This window comes from Pseudophryne corroboree, chromosome 4, assembly GCF_028390025.1.
Source record: "Pseudophryne corroboree isolate aPseCor3 chromosome 4, aPseCor3.hap2, whole genome shotgun sequence".
NCBI classification, from domain to species: domain Eukaryota; kingdom Metazoa; phylum Chordata; class Amphibia; order Anura; family Myobatrachidae; genus Pseudophryne; species Pseudophryne corroboree.
In genome coordinates, this window is record NC_086447.1 from 104,511,273 (window position 1) to 104,532,828 (window position 21,556).

The 21,556-nt window shown below is 46.8% G+C and overlaps 1 protein-coding gene across 1 annotated transcript in view; it reads left to right on the top strand.

Annotated features, from left to right (window-relative positions):
- The first annotated feature begins 12,752 nt into the window (after positions 1-12,752).
- LAPTM4A (lysosomal protein transmembrane 4 alpha) overlaps positions 12,753-21,556 on the top strand; it is an 80,981-nt gene continuing 72,177 nt past the window's right edge. The window contains exon 1 of the mRNA XM_063915330.1: positions 12,753-12,944. Coding sequence (XP_063771400.1) covers positions 12,768-12,944 — 177 coding nt within the window. The 5' untranslated portion in view covers positions 12,753-12,767. The remainder of the gene's footprint in view (positions 12,945-21,556) is intronic.

Here is a 21,556-nt window from a genome sequence, read left to right on the forward strand (position 1 = left end):
GGAAGCAGACTTCCTCAGCAGACACGACCTACACCCGGGAGAGTGGGGACTTCATCCAGAAGTCTTCCTACTGTTGGTAAACCGTTGGGAAAGGCCACAGGTGGACATGATGGCGTCCCGCCTCAACAAAAAGCTAAAGAGATATTGCGCCAGGTCAAGTGACCCTCAGGCGATAGCTGTGGACGCGCTAGTGACACCGTGGGTGTACCAGTCGGTCTATGTGTTCCCTCCTCTGCCCCTCATACCAAAGGTACTGAGAATAATAAGAAGGCGAGGAGTAAGAACGATACTCGTGGTTCCGGATTGGCCAAGAAGAGCTTGGTACCTGGAACTTCAAGAAATGTTATCAGAGGACCCATGGCCTCTACCGCTCAGACAGGATCTGCTACAGCAGGGGCCCTGTCTGTTCCAAGACTTACCGCGGCTGCGTTTGACGGCATGGCGGTTGAATTCCGGATCCTAAAGGAAAAGGGCATTCCGGAGGAAGTCATTCCTACGCTGATAAAAGCCAGGAAAGAAGTAACCGCAAACCATTATCACCGCATTTGGCGAAAATATGTTGCGTGGTGTGAGGCCAGGAAGGCCCCCACAGAGGAATTTCAGCTGGGTCGTTTTCTGCACTTCCTACAGTCAGGAGTGACTATGGGCCTAAAATTGGGTTCCATTAAGGTCCAGATTTTGGCTCTGTCGATTTTCTTCCAGAAAGAACTGGCTTCACTGCCTGAAGTTCAGACTTTTGTAAAGGGAGTGCTTCATATTCAGCCCCCTTTTGTGCCTCCTGTGGCACCTTGGGATCTCAATGTGGTGTTGAGTTTCCTAAAATCACATTGGTTTGAACCACTTAAAACCGTGGATCTCAAATATCTCACGTGGAAAGTGGTCATGTTATTGGCCTTGGCTTCGGCCAGGCGTGTGTCAGAATTGGCGGCTTTGTCGTGTAAAAGCCCTTATCTGATTTTCCATATGGATAGGGCAGAATTGAGGACTCGTCCCCAGTTTCTCCCTAAGGTGGTATCAGCTTTTCACTTGAACCAACCTATTGTAGTGCCTGCGGCTACTAAGGACTTGGAGGATTCCAAGTTACTGGACGTAGTCAGGGCCTTGAAAATTTATGTTTCCAGGACGGCTGGAGTCAGGAAAACTGACTCGCTTTTTATCCTGTATGAACCCAACAAAATAGGTGCTCCTGCTTCTAAGCAGACTGTTGCTCGCTGGATTTGTAGCACAATTCAGCTGGCGCATTCTGCGGCTGGTTTGCCGCATCCTAAATCAGTAAAAGCCCATTCCACGAGGAAGGTGGGCTCATCTTGGGCGGCTGCCCGAGGGGTCTCGGCTTTACAACTTTGCCGAGCTGCTACTTGGTCAGGGGCAAACACGTTTGCTAAATTCTACAAATTTGATACCCTGGCTGAGGAGGACCTTGAGTTCTCTCATTCGGTGCTGCAGAGTCATCCGCACTCTCCCGCCCGTTTGGGAGCTCTGGTATAATCCCCATGGTCCTTACGGAGTCCCCAGCATCCACTAGGACGTCAGAGAAAATAAGAATTTACTCACCGGTAATTCTATTTCTCGTAGTCCGTAGTGGATGCTGGGCGCCCATCCCAAGTGTGGATTGTCTGCAATACTTGTATATAGTTATTGCCTAACTAAAGGGTTATTGTTGAGCCATCTGTTGAGAGGCTCAGTTGTTATTCATACTGTTAACTGGGTAAAATATCACGAGTTATACGGTGTGATTGGTGTGGCTGGTATGAGTCTTACCCGGGATTCAAAATCCTTCCTTATTGTGTCAGCTCTTCCGGGCACAGTATCCTAACTGAGGTCTGGAGGAGGGGCATAGAGGGAGGAGCCAGTGCACACCAGGTAGTACCAAATCTTTCTTTTAGTGTGCCCAGTCTCCTGCGGAGCCGTCTATTCCCCATGGTCCTTACGGAGTCCCCAGCATCCACTACGGACTACGAGAAATAGAATTACCGGTGAGTAAATTCTTATTTTTTCAGAGATTTGCTTACTTTTTTATCCAAAGATCAGACCAGCGAATCATGAAAATCGTCCATGTTACTAGTAAAATGCTAGTAACGGTCTGCAAATCGGCTGATCGTCACCATACACTAGCAAACTACAGCCTTGATTGGTTGGTGAAATCAAGCATGTTGGACAACCTGATTTACGGATTCTGATAACTTTTTGGGCAGATTCGGCAATCGGTGCACCCCATACATTATTGATTTATTTACACAATCATCTGTAAAATGCAGTATTGCCCCAAGTTATTGCTGATGTACGAGCCTCATAAGGCGTTTGTAGGGGACAGTACAAGCAAAATAGAAAGCCCCACTACCCTCCTGATTTCTTATTTATCCTCTACCCAATATTTGGAACCCTTGCTCATAATATCTTATGCAGATTGGGAAATGATTGATAAATAAATAAAATAATACAACAAAACATAAAGTTCTAAATAAAAATAAATGAAATAAAAAGTAAATAGATGAGGCATAAGTTCCATTTCACAGTTATTTAATGTAGCAATTAACTCCCCTCTGCATCTCTGAGTGTTGGCGTCTTGGGGCGTTCCGGCCATGATTGGTGCAGTTGAACTACATAGGACTATAGTATTTCAGTGTTTTTTGGTTTTCAAACTGAGAACCACCAGAGCAGAAATGGTAAAACATAAACTAATAACAGAAATGAAGACATAACATGAACTATCAGCTATGACGTACTCTTCATCAGGGATGAACTAGGGCTTTAATCCGGCTCTGGCATCCCTGTGAAAGGGTGTGGCTTCATCTTGTGTGGCCCCGCCTCATTAGGGCATGACCTTGCGGAAAGCCCCCGTTTTAGCATGTTTGCCGAGCAGAGCGCCAGGATGCAGAGTTGCTTGAGCAAACATTCATAAGGCCGGATCAATCCATCTGGCCATCTTCTGGCATTTGCTAGAATCACAAGATGGCCAGGCTTGCACTTCATGAACAAAACTTGGGATAGTTCAGTAAGTAAAGCAATTCAAATAGTTTGTAATATGCAAAAACACCCAACGCTCAAACAAACTCTCATCTACTCACAGTTTTCATCTAATACCTCCACATAGTTTCAAAATCATTGAGTAACCCTACTAGCTGTGACAGCAATTGGCTCCACTCCTCTCTAATATCATCAGTCATGTTACAGCCACAGACGCCACACCTGATGCAGCCGAAATTACTTGTACAGTAGATAAACATGTTCAAATCTAGAGCCACATGTATTGGCAGAGCTCTCTATCCAAGCCACAGTGCGATATCAAGTCACACCTGTTCCCCGTGGTGATTGGATACAGCATTTTAACATGGCCCTGTGCACTTCATAGTTGGCGTCTGGTATATATGGAAGGGGTCTGGGACTCCGGGTCGACAACAAAAAGGTCGACACACCTTAGGTCGACGCCAATTGGTCGACACACCTTAGGTCGACATGAACAAAATGTCGACGTGGACAAAAGGTCGACAGGAACAAGGTCGACACGGAAAAAGGTCGACATGAGTTTTTAATGTTTTTTTGGTGTCGTTTTCTTCGTAGAGTGACCGAGAACCCCAATTAGTGCACTGCGTCCCCTCGCATGGCTCGCCATGCTTCGGGCATGGTGCCTTCACTCCGCTTCGCTCAGCACAGATTACCGTTCCAATCGTAGTCCACGTGGATCGTTAAGTATGAAAAGGTTCCAAAAAAGTAAAAAATGGTGAAAAACTAATGTCGACCCTTTTCCATGTCGACCTCTTGTCCATGTCGACATTTTGTCCATGTCGACCTAAGGTGTGTCGACCAATTGGTGGCGACCTAAGGTGTGTCGACCTTTTTGTTGTCGACCTGGAGTCCGGATACCATATGGAAGCACGAAGGTCTCAGCAAGGCTTGAGAATGGCAATCATAATCAGGGTGCTGCTAGTATGTCTGCGTGGGCCCCTGAACTGATCAGGCCCCATACTACTGTACTCTCTATACCCTTCTGATGATGGCCCTGCGTGGGGAGGTCTGATGGGGATAAGCCAATATTTTAATATGGCCAAAAGAATGTGCATTTTGCATGCATGTGTGCAATACAAAACGTATTTTAAGCTTAAAAATAGACAAAATAACTCTAAAGAGAGAAAAATGAACATATCAACAACATATAAGTTGCGGGGGTCAGGCAGGTCATGACATGTATAGATTTCATGACAAGACCCTATTCTAAACAATGCTAACATTTAGAGATTGACAAAGCTGCAGAGGAAATGTATGCAAATTTCTGAGGTGTGAATTTACCATGACAGTTCTATGCTTCACCAGCCAATGCAATAACATGTTGCACACTAGTTGTAAATTCCTCTGAAGTCTATAGATAGAGCTTGGGCAATGACAGTGCCAACTCCTTCTGCTCTGGGGTGTGGTCCTGCAGGAAATGTAAAGGTCTGCAGGTAGAAATTTGGACTGAATAGAATCCACATGAGAAACTCACACCTCTCAACGGTGGTCATTCCGAGTTGTTCGCTCGCTAGCTGCTTTTAGCAGCATTGCAAACGCTAGGCCGCCGCCCTCTGAGAGTGTATCTTAGCTTAGCAGAATAGCGAACGAAAGAGTATCAGAATTGCTACTAAATATTTTCTTGCAGTTTCTGAGTAGCTCCAGACCTACTCCTAGATTGCGATCAGCTCGGTCCGTTTAGTTCCTGGTTTGATGTCACAAAAACGCCCTGCGTTCGGCCAGCCACTCCCCCGTTTCTCCAGACACTCCTGCGTTTTTCCCTGACGCGCCTGTGTTTTTTAGCACACTCCCGGAAAACGCTCAGTTACCACCCAGAAACGCCCCTTTCCTGTCAATCACTCACCAATCAGCAGTGCGACTGAAAAGCGCCGCACGAACAACAGCAAAACTGCTAAGTTTTTAATTAAATAACTTAGCGCATGCGCTCTGCGTACCATGCGCATGCGCATTTAGCAACAAATCGCAGCATAGCGAAAATCGGCAACGAGCGAACAACTCGGAATGACCACCAACATTCCTAAATTCTGAGGGATCGCAATAAGGATTGTCATTTTACCAGAAAGCATGGGGCCTAATTCAGAAATGTATGCTGTGCGAAAACATGCTAATGTTGCAGCTGCCGGAAGTTGTATAGAGACGCCCATAATGGGCCTCTTTTTACCACCGCTTGGGTACAATGATTCCACCATCAGATGCATATTGGGCCTAATTCTGAGTTGATCGCAGCAGCAAATTTGTTAGCAGATGGGCAAAACCAAGGCCCTCATTCCGAGTTGATCGCTCGCTAGCTGCTTTTAGCAGCAGTGCAAACGCTAAACCGCCGCCCTCTGGGAGTGTATCTTAGCTTAGCAGAAGTGCGAACGAAAGATTAGCAGAATTGCACGAAAATCTTTTCCTGCAGTTTCTGAGTAGCTCCAGACCTACTCCTAGATTGCGATCACTGCAGACTGTTTAGCTCATGGTTTGACGTCACAAACATGCCCTGCGTTCGGCCAGCCACTCCCCCGTATCCCCAGCCACTCCTGCGTTTTAGCCTGACACGCCTGCATTTTTTAGCACACTCCTGGAAAACTGTCAGTTTCCGCCCAGAAACACCCACTTCCTGTCAATCACTCACTGATCAGCAGAGTGACTGAAAAGCGTCGCTCGCCCCTGTGTAAAATTGCATAGTTTTGTGTGAAATTACTTGGCGCATGCGCCCTGCAGCCCATACGCATGCGCAGAAATGCCGATTTTTAGCCTGATCGCTGTGCTGCGAAAAACGGCAGCGAGCGATCAACTCAGAATGACCCCCCATGTGCACTGCAGGGGGGGCAGATATAACATGTGCAGAGAGAGTTAGATTTGGGTGTGGTGTGTTCAAACTGAAATCTAAATTGCAGTGTAAAAATAAAGCAGCCAGTATTTACCCTGCACAGAAACAATATAAGCCACCCACATCTAACGCTCTCTGCACATGTTACATCTGCCCCCCCCCCCCTGCAGTGCACATGGTTCTGCCCAACTGCTACCAAATTTGCTGCTGCGATCAACTCTGAATTACCCCCATTGGGTGAACATAGACTAAGCCTACAGTTGTGCAGCATGGCCACTGGAAGTCAGACGCCGTAGCCATTATAACTGTGTATGGGATTGCAGTAACACACCTCCGAAATGGCTGCAACAAGCCAGCATTTTAGCTGCCACAATCCATTTGTGTACCCCAAATGGTTTCTGAGTTTCAGTGAGACACATACACAGTGCAAACAGAATAGATAGTGAGAAATCACAATGGCGCTTCAATCTATAAATAAAGAAAACACCCAATACTCCCCTTTTATGACTGAAGGTGAGATCCTAGGTGACAAAATGGTGGTGGACAAATGTTCTGCAGTCACGTCCCTATATAGAACCTAATCCTAAAGGTGCGAACATAGGAGCATAGGAGGGAAACTAATAACGGCAGTGTAATATGTCTGGACAATGGAAAAAAATGAGAACTACCTCAACCGCGCTCAGCTTAATGAAGTCCACTTGAATGTATTGACCGTTCAGAAGTCTGTCAGTTCGAAAAAAGAGAGGAGGTCGTCTTCCAATCTTTTTTATATATACCTAGTCCATAGGATGGAGAAATTCCCACTGGGTTAGTCCAAAGTCCCTCAAAAAAAGAATAGAAGAACAATATCGTGTAGTATGTCCTAGATTCGGGGACGATCAGTATTTCTAGATTCTGTAATTAGTTACGATGGTTCGTACAGTACTCACGTCTACAAAGGAAGAGTTTCCACTCATAAAGGTTTCTTTATGGGTCCAAACTTCTCCTAGCTGGATGGATTGGGATTCGGTCTCCTTTCAAATCCTCCCAAAGTGATCCCAAAATGTAAAAGACAGTGAGAAGAACGACCCAATCAATAAATCACAGTGGCTTTGATTTTTTCACCCCACTGCTAGCTGAAAATTAAATCAGCGTACCGTACTCACACTCAGAATATATTCAATAATCACGTAAAGGTATCTTTTAACCGTGGTTTAAACGTTCAGATAGTTCAACTTAAATGTCAGAGTATAAATGGGCAAGCGTATATATGTTTTATTTCACCGAGATTGGAAGTTTCTGACGGTGGAGGTCCACTTCCTGGGCAGGGAGTGGAAAAAGAAACCGCTACGGGCATAACATCTCCTTTGAAGACTGTAAGTTGGGTACGCTTGCCCATTTATGCTCTGACATTTAAGTTGAACTATCTGAACGTTTAAACCACGGTTAAAAGATACCTTTACGTGATTATTGAATATATTCTGAGTGTGAGTACGGTACGCTGATTTAATTTTCAGCTAGCAGTGGGGTGAAAAAATCAAAGCCACTGTGATTTATTGATTGGGTCGTTCTTCTCCCTGTCTTTTACATTTTGGGATCACTTTGGGAGGATTTGAAAGGAGACCGAATCCCAATCCAGCCAGCTAGGAGAAGTTTGGACCGATAAAGAAACCTTTATGAGTGGAAACTCTTCCTTTGTAGACGTGAGTACGGTACGAACCATCGTAACTAATTACAGAATCTAGAAATACTGATCGTCCCCGAATCTAGGACATACTACACGATATTGTTCTTCTATTCTTTTTTTGAGGGACTTTGGACTAACCCAGTGGGAATTTCTCCATCCTATGGACTAGGTATATATAAAAAAGATTGGAAGACGACCTCCTCTCTTTTTTCGAACTGACAGACTTCTGAACGGTCAATACATTCAAGTGGACTTCATTAAGCTGAGCGCGGTTGAGGTAGTTCTCATTTTTTTCCATTGTTCGTGTTGCAAGGTGTTGGGTGACACCAGGGCTCTACATAACTGCAGCCGCCTAGAGCGCAGTGGTTGACTATTCCTGTATTAATATGTCTGGACCTCTAGACTGAATTTCACCCAGGCTGTGTGGAATACTGTATACAGTGCATCCGGAAAGTATTCACAGCGCTTCACTTTTTCCACATTTTGTTGTTACAGCCTTTTTCCAAAATGGAATAAATACTTTTTCCCCCCTGAAAATTCTACACACAATACCCATAATGACAACGTGAAAAAAGTTTTTGTGAGATTTTTGCTAATTTATTAAAAATAAAAAACTAAGAAATCACATATACATAAGTATTCACAGCCTTTACTCTATACTTTGTTGATGCACCTTTGGCAGCAATTACAGCCTCAAGTCTTTTTGAATATGATGCCACAAGCTTGGCACACCTATCTTTGGGCAGTTTTGCCCATTCCTCTTTGCAGAACCTCTCAAGCTCCATCAGGTTGGATGGGAAGCATCGGTGCACAGCCATTTTCAGATCTCTCAATCGGATTCAAGTCTGAGCTCTGGCTGGGCCACTCAAGGACATTCACAGAGTTGTCCTGAAGCCACTCCTTTGATATCTTGGCTGTGTGCTTAGGGTCGTTGTCCTGCTGAAAGATGAACCGTCACCCCAGTCTGAGGTCAAGAGCGCTCTGGAGCAGGTTTTCATCCAGGATGTCTCTGTACATTGCTGCATTCCTCTTTCCCTCTATCCTGACTAGTCTCCCAGTTCCTGACACTGAAAAACACCCCTACAGCTTTCTGCTGCCACCACCATGCTTCACTGTAGGGATGGTATTGGCCTGGTGATGAGCGGTGCCTTGTTTCTTCCAAACATGACACATGGCATTCACGCCAAAGAGTTCAATCTTTGTCTCAACAGATCAGAGAATGTTGTTTCTCATGGTCTGAGAGTCCTTCAGGTGCATTTTGGCAAAATCCAGGCAGGCTGTCATGTGCCTTTTACTTAGGAGTGGCTTCCGTCTGGCTACTCTACCATACAGGCCTGATTGGTGGATTGCTGCAGAGATGGTTGACCTTCTGGAAGGTTCTCCTCTCTACACAGAGGAATGCTGTAGCTTTGACAGAGTGACCATCGGGTTCTTGGTTACCTTCCTGATTAGAGCCCTTCTCCCTTGATCACTCAGTTTAGACGGACGGCCAGCCCTATGAAGAGTCCTGGTGGTTCCGAACTTCTTCAATTTAAGGATGATGGAGGCCAATGTGCTCATTGGGACCATCAAAGCAGCAGATATTTTTCTGTACCCTTCCCCAGATTTGTGCCTCGAGACAATCCTGTCTCGGAGGTCTACAGACAATTCCTTTGACTTCATGCTTCATTTGTGCTCAGACATGCACTGTCAAGTGTGGGACCTTATATAGACAGGTGTGTGCCTTTCCAAATCATGTCCAATCAACTGAATTTACTACATGTGGAATCCAATTAAGCTGTGGGAACATCTCAAGCAGTGCCGTTTCTAGCGGCGGGCGAGCCGTGCAACCGCACGGGGCGCCCGCCGCGGCACTTTGTGACTACTCCTCTCCTCCCTCTCTCTTCCACCCGAGCGCTCCTGCTCGGGGGGTGGGGCTTCGCGGAATGACGCGTTTGCGTCGTGACGTCACGATGCAAACGCGTCATTCCACGAAGCCCCGCCCCCCGAGCAGGAGCGCTCGGGTGGAAGAGAGAGGGAGGAGAGGACTGGAGATAACCATCGACGGAGGAGGCGGCCGGCGCGCGGGACCCGAAGAGCGGCAAGTTGTAAGTACTCTCTCTCTCTCTCTCTCTCTCTCTCTCCCCCCCTACCCCCCACTTGACACCTGCCGCACTGTGTAAAATGGGGACACCTGCCGCACTGTGTAAAATGGGGACACCTGCCGCACTGTGTAAAATGGGGACACCTGCCGCACTGTGTAAAATGGGGACACCTGCCGCACTGTGTAAAATGGGGGCACCTGCCGCACTGTGTAAAATGGGGATACCTGCCGCACTGTGTAAAATGGGGATACCTGCCGCACTGTGTAAAATGGGGATACCTGCCGCACTGTGTAAAATGGGGGCACCTGCCGCACTGTGTAAAATGGGGGCACCTGCCGCACTGTGTAAAATGGGGGCACCTGCCGCACTGTGTAAAATGGGGATACCTGCCGCACTGTGTAAAATTGGGGCACCTGCCGCACTGTGTAAAATGGGGGCACCTGCCGCACTGTGTAAAATGGGGATACCTGCCGCACTATGTAAAATGGGGACACCTGCCTGCGTACTGTGTAAAATGGGGATATCTGCCTGCGTACTGTGCAAAATGGGGACACCTGCCTGCCGCACTTTGTTAAATGGGTACACCTGCCTGCCGCACTTTGTTAAATGGGTACACCTGCCTGCCACACTTTGTAAAATGGGGACACCTGCCTGCCGCACTTTGTAAATGGGGACACCTGCCTGCCGCACTTTGTTAAATGGGTACACCTGCCTGCCACACTTTGTAAAATGGGGACACCTGCCTGCCGCACTTTGTAAATGGGGACACCTGCCTGCCGCGCTGTGTAATATGGGGACACTTGCCTGGTGTAATGTGTAAAAAGGGGACTTTTTTATTTTTATTTTTTCCCCCTGTGGTGGGTGTGATATCAGACGAGGCCACGCCACTGTAATGAGACCACGCCCATTTTAATCAGGCCACACAGCCTTGTCGGGAGCGCGCGCGCCTTCGGCGCGCATGCTTTTTTTCTGGCTATATGGGGGGGGGGGACGCAATTTTTTTTTATAGCAATGGGGGGCGCATTTTGAAATCTCGCACTGGGAGCCAAATTGTCTAGAAACGGCCCTGATCTCAAGGATAAACAGTGGAAACAGGATGCACCTGAGCTCAATTTTGAGCTTCATGGCAAAGGCTGTGAATACTTATGTACATATGATTTCTTAGGGTTTTTTTTAAATAAATTTGCAAAAATCTCAAAAAAAAAAAATATTTCACGTTGTCATTATGGAGTATTGTGTTTACAATTTTGAGGGACAAAATTAATTTATTCTATTTTGGAATAAGGCTGTAACATAACAAAATGTGGTGAAGTGCTGTGAATACTTTCCGGATGCACTGTACCTATAATGGTATCTATAATGGGTGTAGCAGTGTGTACATTGCATATGGGCCCACACCACACACCCTGCACCCATTTTTTCAATACTCGCCTCTCCAGGGTCCCCCATCTGCGGAAGCATCTCTCCACAAATCACATGATCTGCGCATGCACAATGGAGCCTGTGCCCCTAGAGCTCAGACTCTACAGCACTGCCGGCTAGAGAGGAGGAGGTCCGAATGGAGGCAGCTGCACACAGGCCTCCTCCTCTTTAATATGCCCCTGTCGGATAGGTGTTAAATACAGGATAGACCTTATTTTTTATTTATGTATTTATTAACAGTTTTTTTATATAGTGCAGCATATTCCATTGCGCCTTACAATTGGACACAACGATAAAACAAAACTGGGGATTAACAAACAGTCATAGAGGTAGGAAGACCCTGTTTGCAAGCTTGGCTGACCAGGATGGGGCGTGGTTTCACAACACGCCCGTTCGTCACTCTAGGGGGCATGCCCAGCACTTACGGACATGCTGAGCTGCCCTCTAGCTCTCCTCTCACTGTGAATAGATTAAAATCTATTCACCCAGTGGTGATTGGTAGCTGCAAATTTTCCAAGCCAGAGGATCCTGCGGCCCGTGGATGGCGACAGTACAGGGCAGGCTGCTTTAGCAGGGCACCACGAAAAGTGCAGGGTACTGCTAAAACAGCCTAGCGTGAATGCCAACTCAGTACCTGGGAATCCATACAGAGGGCTGCTACCTGTGTGTCGGGTGCAGCAAAGCCCAAACCTCCTTGCGGGGGTCCCTGGTGAACATCACCGGCACGTCAGACTCCACGCCTCTGTTCAGGGTCTCTGCCAATCCCAATATATGGGCTACATCCACTATCCACCCATGAGTATATTGTTACTGTCAGACAGTGGATCACTCTGTGGTTTGTTTCCGTTCCCAGCACTAGAGGCAGCTTCCCTGCTCTAGTGTTTTCCCTCCTAGTGTCAGTTCAGTGCAGGAGGAGTTGCTTAGTGCACAGTCTGAGAGAGTTCTTCCTGGGAGAGACAGTTGCACGGACGTCCTCAGTGTGTGACCTTGTCTACCCCTCAGCGGCACCGTGTGTATACAGCCGGATCCTGCGTGTACAAAGACACTGTGTTATTGCTGTACTGCTTCACATGTATACTGTGAGTTCCTGCTGCTGCAGAACATCTTCTATATACTACAAGCTGTTATCTCTGTTATATAAATAAACCAATCATCCTGGTTAAATGCCGTTGTGTGGACTGAGATCCCTATCCAACACTGCAACACTCTGCCAACATATATGACACCTGGCAACTAGACATGCCAATAGGTATAGCATTCCTCCCAACATGACCCTCTCCAACACCTTTCTTATCCATTCACCTGTTCAACACAGGTGATGGCAATCATAAATTAAGAGGGAAGTTTAGGAGCAGAGCATTCTGTCTCTCCCGGAGAGGATCATGTTGGGAGGTATGTGTATAGGCCTTAGCAGCAAAAACACCCTACGGCCGAAATCAGAAACAATTGCCTGAAAAGTGCATTATTATTATTATTACTATTATTATTATTATTAGACTTACGATACTACCTCTTTAAACTGGGACACAGCATGCATTATACAGGTTCTGTGGCTGGCTGATTTCAAGCCTGCATTTCACCTGATTTTAATCATCCACAGAACCTGTGTAACTTACGGGCACTTCAGCTTAAAGGAAGAGTACAGTAAACCTAATAATAACAAAAATAATAATAATTAATAATAATAATGTTTTTCCCTTATCATAGATGGCGGCTGGTGCATCACACGTACTGACGGCCACGTTCTTAAGGTCCCGCCCCCACAGCTGTGCGTATGACGTCACTGCGCTCGGTGACGGAGGAGAAGGAGACGAGAAGCGGAGGAGAAGCGGCTGCTTGGGACAGAGTCACCATGAATCTGAAACGGAGACGTGACCTGCTGTACAGCACTCGCTGCTGCGGTTGCTGCCATGTCCGCACCGGGACCATCATCCTGGGCACCAAGTACATGGTGAGGGCGGCGGGGGACAGTGACCGTGTTTGTGGGGGGGGTCTGGCGGCGGTTATGTTGTTAAGGGGTCTACTTACCGTGACTTCAAGGCTGGAGATGGACAGTGCCAGGGGTGTTGGGGATGCAGTACACGGGCAATTCTAGACATAGGGGGTGCGGGTGATAGGAAATGGCAGGTATTGGGGTGTGTGGGAGTTGGGCAATGCCAGGTATAAGGGTTGTGGTAGATGGACTCTGCCAGGAATGTAGAGGATGAAGCACATGGGCAATTCCAGGCATAGGGTGTGTGGAAGATGGGCACTGCCAGTTATAGGCTGTGTGAGAGATGGGCACTGGCAGGTTTGTGGGGGGTGTAGAAGATGGACACTACCAGGCGTGGGGGATGCAACACATGGGCAGTTTCAGGCATAGGTGCTATGGGAGATGAGCAGTGCCAGGCATAGGTGTGTTGGGGATGGGCAATGCCAGGTATAGGGGGTGGTAGATTGGCACTGCAAGGCGTGTGGAGGATGCAACATATGGCCAATGCCAGGCATAGGTTTTATAGGAGATGGGCAATGACAAGCATAGGGGGTATAGGAGATGGGCACTGCCAGTTGTGTGGGGGGTGTAGAAGATGGAGACTACCAGGCATTTGGGGCATGCAGCACATGGGCAATTCTAAGCATAGGTAGTGTAGGAAATGGGCAATGCCAGGTGTGTGGGAGATGGACACTGACAGGCATGTAGCACATGGGCAATGCCAGGCATAGGTGTTATGGGAGATGAGGCAATACTGGTTGTAGGGGTGTTGGGAATAAGCAATGCCAGGTATAGGGGGTGTGGTAGATGGGCACCGCTAGGTATGTGGAGGATGCAGCACGTGGGCAATGCCAGGCATAGGTGTTATGGGAGATGGGCAATGACAGGCTTTGAGGATGTGGGAGTTGGGCACTGCTAGTTGTGTGGGGGGTGTAGAAGATGGACACTATCAAGCGTGTGGTCAGTGGCAAACGCAGGATTTCTAGAGGGGAGTTTCCAAATGCAATCCACCATCTCCACTCTGCGAAACATTGGAGCAAGTGCTGGAGTCTGGGGGAGTTGTAGAAGATCCTAGTAACGCCCATGGATATTAATGTAAGCATTGGTCTTTTTATACACTGGATACTGTACGGAATACAGTATTAATATCTAACAATAGTATAGGCTGTAGCAATATATTTAAATAATTCATAAACACACAAACATAATAGAACCAGTACTGCACTTTCTAAGCACACATTCTCCCACTCATGGTAAGGCTCCTGTCTCTTATTCCTGGTAGCTGCTCTCTGGTCCAGTTCACTGACTGTTATTATTATATACCATAATTATTGTCATAATTTGAGCCACTGGCCAAGAGGAGGGGGGTTTCTGGGCAACTGGAAAATCCCCTGACCCCCCCCCCCCCCCCCCTCCCTGTGTGTTTGCCTATGGTGTGGTGGATGCAGCAACTGAAGGGAATATGGGGCTATGCCAGGTATAGTGGGTGCGGAGAACGGCCACGGCAGGTGTGTGTGGGGAGGTGTAGAAGATGGACATTACCAGGATGCAGCACATGGGCACTGCGAGGTATAGAGGGTGTGAGATGCATCTGCCGCAACACCCAAACTTCTGGTAATGTCCCATCTCGCGTACCCCTAATACACTGTCAGCATCCCATATCCCGTACCCCCCACACGCATGGTATTGTCTAATCTCGACTCTTGCTACTCACACACTCCTAGTGTAGAGATTACACCATGGCAGGCATGTGGGGGGTACGGGAGATGGGGTGCGTGAGATGGGACATTACCATCAGTTTGGAGGTTACGTCAGATGGGAAATGTAACACTGTTTGGAGCATGGGGGTTGCGGTAGTCGAGTTGCTAATAGAAGCAGGAGATGGCACACAGAGTTGTTGGTGGCTCATGATAGTTACTGAGGGTGCACAGGTTCCAGGATAAAACCCTTCGCTCCTGATGCAGTTATACCCCTTTTACACTCACGGGAATGTGTCCCGGTATATTTGCCGGGACACATTCCCGGGAATGACCCTTTCACATTAGCGGGCTGACCCGGCATATTGCCGGGTCAGTGACGTCACCGCTGAGTCTCCCAGAGGCGGTGCTTGGAGATAATCTTCTCCAAGCACCGCCTCCTCCTATGAAGAGAACAGGTGCCGGGTCGCCTTGACCCGGTATACCCGTTTACACTGCCAGCTTACCGGGGCGGTCCCGGGTTCAACCCTGGTCGAGACCTGGGATGAAATCCCGGGATGCTCGTCCCGGGAAATTGTCCCTGTACCCATTCACACTGAGAAAAATCCCGGGATGATGCGCGTTCACGTACAATATCCCGGGATTTTTCTGCGAGTGTAAAAGGGGTACACAGTGATATGTCAGATTGTTCTTCATGTGACCGGTACCACGAACTGTACAAACCTCCGCTGTACATTGTGTTTGCTGTGAGTTGTCTGGTTTGCCTACAATTTGGAACGTCCTCTGTTCTGGGGGTGTGTGAGTGATTCACCTGATGATTTCATCTCTGAAAATACACACGTAGGGACGTTTAATGTGACTCTGGGAAAAAAAGATTAGTTTCCTGCCATTACTGTAAGCTTATGGGGATTGAGGGTCCTAAACCCAGGAATTTATGTGGAGACTCTTTTCAAACCATATGGCCCTCTGTGATACGTGGCAGTGCAATGTGACCATTCTGTGGGAGAGAACAGTGTCTTTTTCTTAGAGATGTCACATTTCTGGATTAAAAGGGAGATGTTCACCTGACCTCTTTAGAAGGCTTGATTCATCTCTCTCTAAATCTGCTTTATTGTATAGTATTTACGCCAGTTACCTGCCTACTGCTAGTAATACCCCTTTTCCACTAGAAGTCTCGGGTCTGACCCGGGATTTGGAACATGGTTCCAAACCAGGTCAGACCCGAGACGGACCCCTTTTCCACAATAGTGGCGACCCGGGAATATCCCGGGTCAGCGCCGTTTACGTCATCTCCAAGCGCTGGGAAAACCGGCAGATCGGGACCCTCGGGGCATGGCCTTGGCCCCGTTAAGCCATGCCCCCCAATGCGATGCTGCCCACCATCTCGCTGGGGGGGGCAAGCCCAGCACTCTGGAAGCTGCTGGGCTGCCCCCAGCCTCTGCACAGCAGGACACACGGCAGTGCTGACGGCATACTCTGTCCCCGATATGGGCTCTTAACATGCTGTAAACAGGTCTCGGGTCGCATGACCCGGGTAACCCATTCCAGGGTCCAACCCAGATAGCTACCTGGGTTGGATTCCCCGGTCACTTGACCCGGGTTTTTTCAGAGGGAGCCTTTTCCACTACCAAAAAACCCGGGTAAATGCGCGCCCCTGTGCATAAACCTAGGTTTTTTGAGCTAGTGGAAATGGGGTATTACATTCGCTGCCACTTACAGCTGTAAATAATTTAATATGTTTCCCATGAGCTTGAAAAGAGGCTCTAGCACTGAATATGCTTGAGGATTAGAGGTCTGCAGTCTGTGATTAAATATGGAGCAATTTATTGTTCCCTCTGAAAGTCTTATGTTTTTTTTCTGCCAGTAAAAATGTTTTGGCAGCTGCTAGCGGGTTACTTAGTGTACTGCCTGCAAATGGGTTCTGGTATGAATGGTCGACCATGTTATGATCGACCACTATTGGTCGACATTGACATGGTCGACATGGACACATGAAAATGTCGACATGAGGTTTTTGTTTTTTTACTTTTTTTTTGTGTCGTTTTTTGCGTAAAGTGACGGGGAACCCCAATTAGTGCAGGTGCCTCGCTCCGCTACCGCTGCGCTCGGCTTAGATTACCGTTCCAATCGTAGTCCACGTGGATCGTAAAGTATGGAAAAGTTCCACACAAAAAAAAAATGTGAAAAACTCATGTCGACCTTTTCATGTGTCGACCTTTTCATGTGTCCATGTCGACCTAATGACTGTCGACCATAACATGGGCGACCATCTGAACGGATACCCTGCAAATGTGATCTGAGACTGTTTCTTGGGTGAGCTGTGAAAGATTATACCAGTTTTCTGTTATAGTGTTGTAGTCCTGGGGCATGTGTTGTATTAACAGACGAGATCTAACCATACCCTATGTTACATTTCCTATGTTACAGCTTCTTCCATTTTTCACATTTTTACACACTGTTATGTCATCTATCACCCGGGCAGCTATGAATATTCATTACTATTAAAGAGTGTGGACAGCTCATCTACCGGCAGGAGCATGCTCATTGTGCCTCTGGTTAACCTCCTGTGACATCATCAGGCTGCTAGGCTTCATCACATTGTCTTTAAATGATCACATGAGCTCAGTTACTGGAGCTTCTGTCCAGTGGTTACCTTATCAAACCCAGCAAAGGGCTGGAGGCGACACTTTATTATGGATTTCCTTAAAAGCTGCATTACATAGGACCCAGTTTTCCCAACCTGGGTCATTTTTCCTACCCGTAATCTCGGTGGCTGCCTGAATGAAAACAAGGGGTGGTTGATTTATGAACCCCCATTGAAGGACACCTCTGAGCCTGAATGTGATTTATCTTCACCTATATGTGTATGGGGGAGATGTACTTGGTGATAAAGTAGAGAGAGATCAGTATCAGCCAATCAGATCCTAACTGCCGTTTGAGTCTTGAAAAATGACAGGAGCTGATTGGTTTGGCCTTTATCTCTCTCCGCTTTTTCACTCCCCAAGTCGAGGTAGTTTTAAACAAACTTTTTTTTTCTTCTTTTTTTTCTTTTTTTCAGTGATATATGCTGCTGTGAGCTACATGTGTATATTATATTATAGTAATGATTGGGATACTTTCATTTGCACTTCCCATTCCCTAATTCTCTCAAGTTAGCAGTTCCTTATTTTGTGTAGCAGAAAGGGTGGTCAATAGGAAGTCAGTGTTATAGGTCAGTGTTTACTTTTCCATTGCTACTTGGCATCCTGCTGGTAGGTAAAGACCTGGAGCAGCCTGGCAGTAGTTTAGTTGTGTATATTGGGAGTAAGAACTGGAGAAGCCATGATTGTTCCTGGAGTTCTCTGTAGGTTTCCACTAGGTGTAGTATAGAATTGGAGGAAGTGTCACCATAGCACTAACCCTACAGCTCATTAAATTAACATCCTTCTAAATCACATTGCAATATTTTTATTTTTGTGTGTGTGATACATTATTCTCCTAAACGGGAAAAACCCACCTTCACGTGTTCTCTATTAAGATCTTTTGAGTGAGTGTTAATCTTCCCGTTATTTTCAATGGAGAATTATGGAGCTTTGCACAATTGAAGATGTTCCTCTCACTACCAATTGAGTTAGAGAGTACTTGTGTAACAAAAGCACATAGGAAACCATTTGTTACACAATTAGCAATCTTTTATGAGATCAGTCTCTTGAGATTGCATAACTAAATATAGCCTGTGTTGCCGAGCCCCGTAGAGATTAGAACAATGTGCTCCTCATTAGTTACATCCGTTACATTGTTTGGTAATGTACAAGCTGGCAATGGCAGAGTTACCAAACATAAATAAGAAGACAATGGAACAAAGTCTATCACTACTGGGCATTAATATCTACCAACCTCCGGAGCTAAGATAACTGAAGTGTCCTATCTGTTTCTTCACCTTACTGAAGTGGTGTTTTTGGAAAGCTGCAGAGATTTTCTAGGATGCTCCAAAAGTTCTAGGCCCTACACACTGGCCGATATGAACAATCTAGTTCAGTAATGAATGAGAAATTATTCCTATCTTTCAGTGTGTAGTCACCAACGATGAATGATGCGTGGCCCCGCTGTCGTTCATTGTTGGTGCCGACTCGTTTATACCTGCAAGCCAATATGGACAATATCGTCCTTACTAGCATGCAGGGTTATGTGGCCGGGTGACGGCCATTGTTTGATAGCTGTGTCTTTTGTAGCTTGTCATAGTGACTGGAGGAAGTAGTCCATTGTTCTATTTAACAAATCTACAGCAGCCATAAGGTAGTCTAAATAGTGTATCATATAAGAAATGCATTTTATTGCGTTCCTTTATTTGTAGCACTTTAGAAATGGAATAGACCTCTTGTCCCATATGCAGATCTATGTACAAGGTCCCGTGTAAGGACAGAATGCACAGTATTTGTACGGTTTTCAGTTAGCATAGCACATTCTACGTTCCCATTTATGTTTGTCGTTATCGTATTGTTTCCTGAGCTATCTCTCACTGGTTCACCGCAAGTTGCCGTTTGTATAAGCAGCTTATAGCCAAGCTGGACATACCATTGACAGAGCACCTTTAATACAGGCCAGTACTGGACTTGGATTTTTCTTTCCTGTATTCATTTAAATGAGCATGCTCGCTGCCTTTTTGACAGTACTGAGGGCAGAAGTTCAGTTCTTGGTCATGGCCTATTTAAGTGGAGTTTGTATGTTCTCCCCACCATACTGGGGGCGTTTCAGTTGTTTTGGCCACCCATAGCTCCTGTTTTAAGTGACATGAGCTATTGATTTGTTTGCACAACCAGCCCTATTTTTGCGATCAACTGCACGGGATTAGCCGAGTAAAGTGGCTTCTCCATTGCTAAGTGCCAAGCGTGCTGCCGTTAAGGCACTCCTGAGACTCGAGCCCTACCCCAGTAGGGTTTCTATTCGCACTTCAGGAGAGAAATCCGCAAGAAGTGCAGCCTCAGGGCTGGTCGTGCAAAATAATTGAATACCTCCCAATCACTTTAGACATGAGCTACGGTGCCCAAAACCATTGAATTGTCCACACAGATTGAATTCTGTCAAAATTGACCTGTGTGTTTCAGAATATATATATTGTAAGCTCCAGTAAGGCAGGGGCTGATATCGGTAACACACATTCTCTGTACAGCACTGCACAAATTGATGGCGCTAGATAAATAAATAACTAGGATATACTCCAGAGCTTGCAGTCTACCCTGATCAAAGGACCAAGTTGTGGGTGTTTTGAGTAATCCTGATCCGTACATGTTTTCTTTAGAAAAACTTGCTGTAGGTGGATGAAACCCGTCATGTGATTGCTATTTTACTATATTGGCAATTTATGTGTTTTTACTCTGGGGTAGATTTGTACAAATTATTCATTTGTAGCCTTACAAATACCAAACAAATGGCTTCTCACTGTTTTGTTGGTTTTTTTTTTCCTTTTCTCTAACGTCCTAGTGGATGCTGGGGACTCCGTCAGGACCATGGGGATTAGCGGCTCCGCAGGAGACAGGGCACAAAAATAAAGCTTTAGGATCAGGTGGTGTGCACTGGCTCCTCCCCCTATGACCCTCCTCCAAGCCTCAGTTAGGTTTTTGTGCCCGTCCGAGCAGGGTGCAATCTAGGTGGCTCTCCTAAAGAGCTGCTTAGAAAAAGTTTTTAAGTTTTTTATTTTCAGTGAGTCCTGCTGGCAACAGGCTCACTGCATCGAGGGACTTAGGGGAGAGAAGTCAACTCACCTGCGTGCAGGATGGATTGGCTTCTTAGGCTACTGGACACCATTAGCTCCAGAGGGATCGAACACAGGCCCAGCCATGGAGTCCAGTCCCGGAGCCGCGCCGCCGACCCCCCTTGCAGATGCCGAAGATGGAAGAGGTCCAGAAGCAGGCGGCAGAAGACTTTTCAGTCTTCCTGAGGTAGCGCACAGCACTGCAGCTGTGCGCCATTGTTGTCAGCACACTTCACACAGCGGTCACGGAGGGTGCAGGGCGCTGGGGGGGCGCCCTGGGCAGCAATGTATAATACCTTTTTATGGCTAAAAAATACATCACATATAGCCCTTGAGGCTATATGGATGTATTTAACCCCTGCCAGATCTCACAAACTCCGGAGAAGAGCCCGCCGAAATAGGGGGCGGGGCTTATTCTCCTCAGCACACAGCGCCATTTTCCTGCTCAGCTCCGCTGTGAGGAAGGCTCCCAGGACTCTCCCCTGCACTGCACTACAGAAACAGGGTAAAACAGAGAGGGGGGGCATTTTTTTTGGCGATATTACTATATTTAAGCTGCTATAAGGATACAACACTTATATAGGGTTGTTCCCATATATATTATAGCGCTTGGGTGTGTGCTGGCAAACTCTCCCTCTGTCTCCCCAAAGGGCTAGTGGGGTCCTGTCTTCAATAGAGCATTCCCTGTGTGTCTGCTGTGTGTCGGTACGTGTGTGTCGACATGTATGAGGACGATGTTGGTGTGGAGGCAGAGCAATTGCCGGTAATGGTGATGTCACCCCCCAGGGAGTCGACACCGGAATGGATGGCTTTGTTTATGGAATTACGTGATAATGTCAGCACATTACAAAAATCAGTTGACGACATGAGACGGCCGGAAAACCAGTTAGTACCTGCCCAGGCGTCTCAGACACCGTCAGGGGCTGTAAAACGCCCTTTACCTCAGTCGGTCGACACAGACCCAGACACGGACACTGAATCTAGTGTCGACGGTGAAGAAACAAACGTATTTTCCAGTAGGGCCACACGTTATATGATCACGGCAATGAAGGAGGCTTTGCATATCTCTGATACTACAAGTACCACAAAAAGGGGTATTATGTGGGGGGTGAAAAAACTACCTGTAGTTTTTCCTGAATCAGAGGAATTGAATGATGTATGTG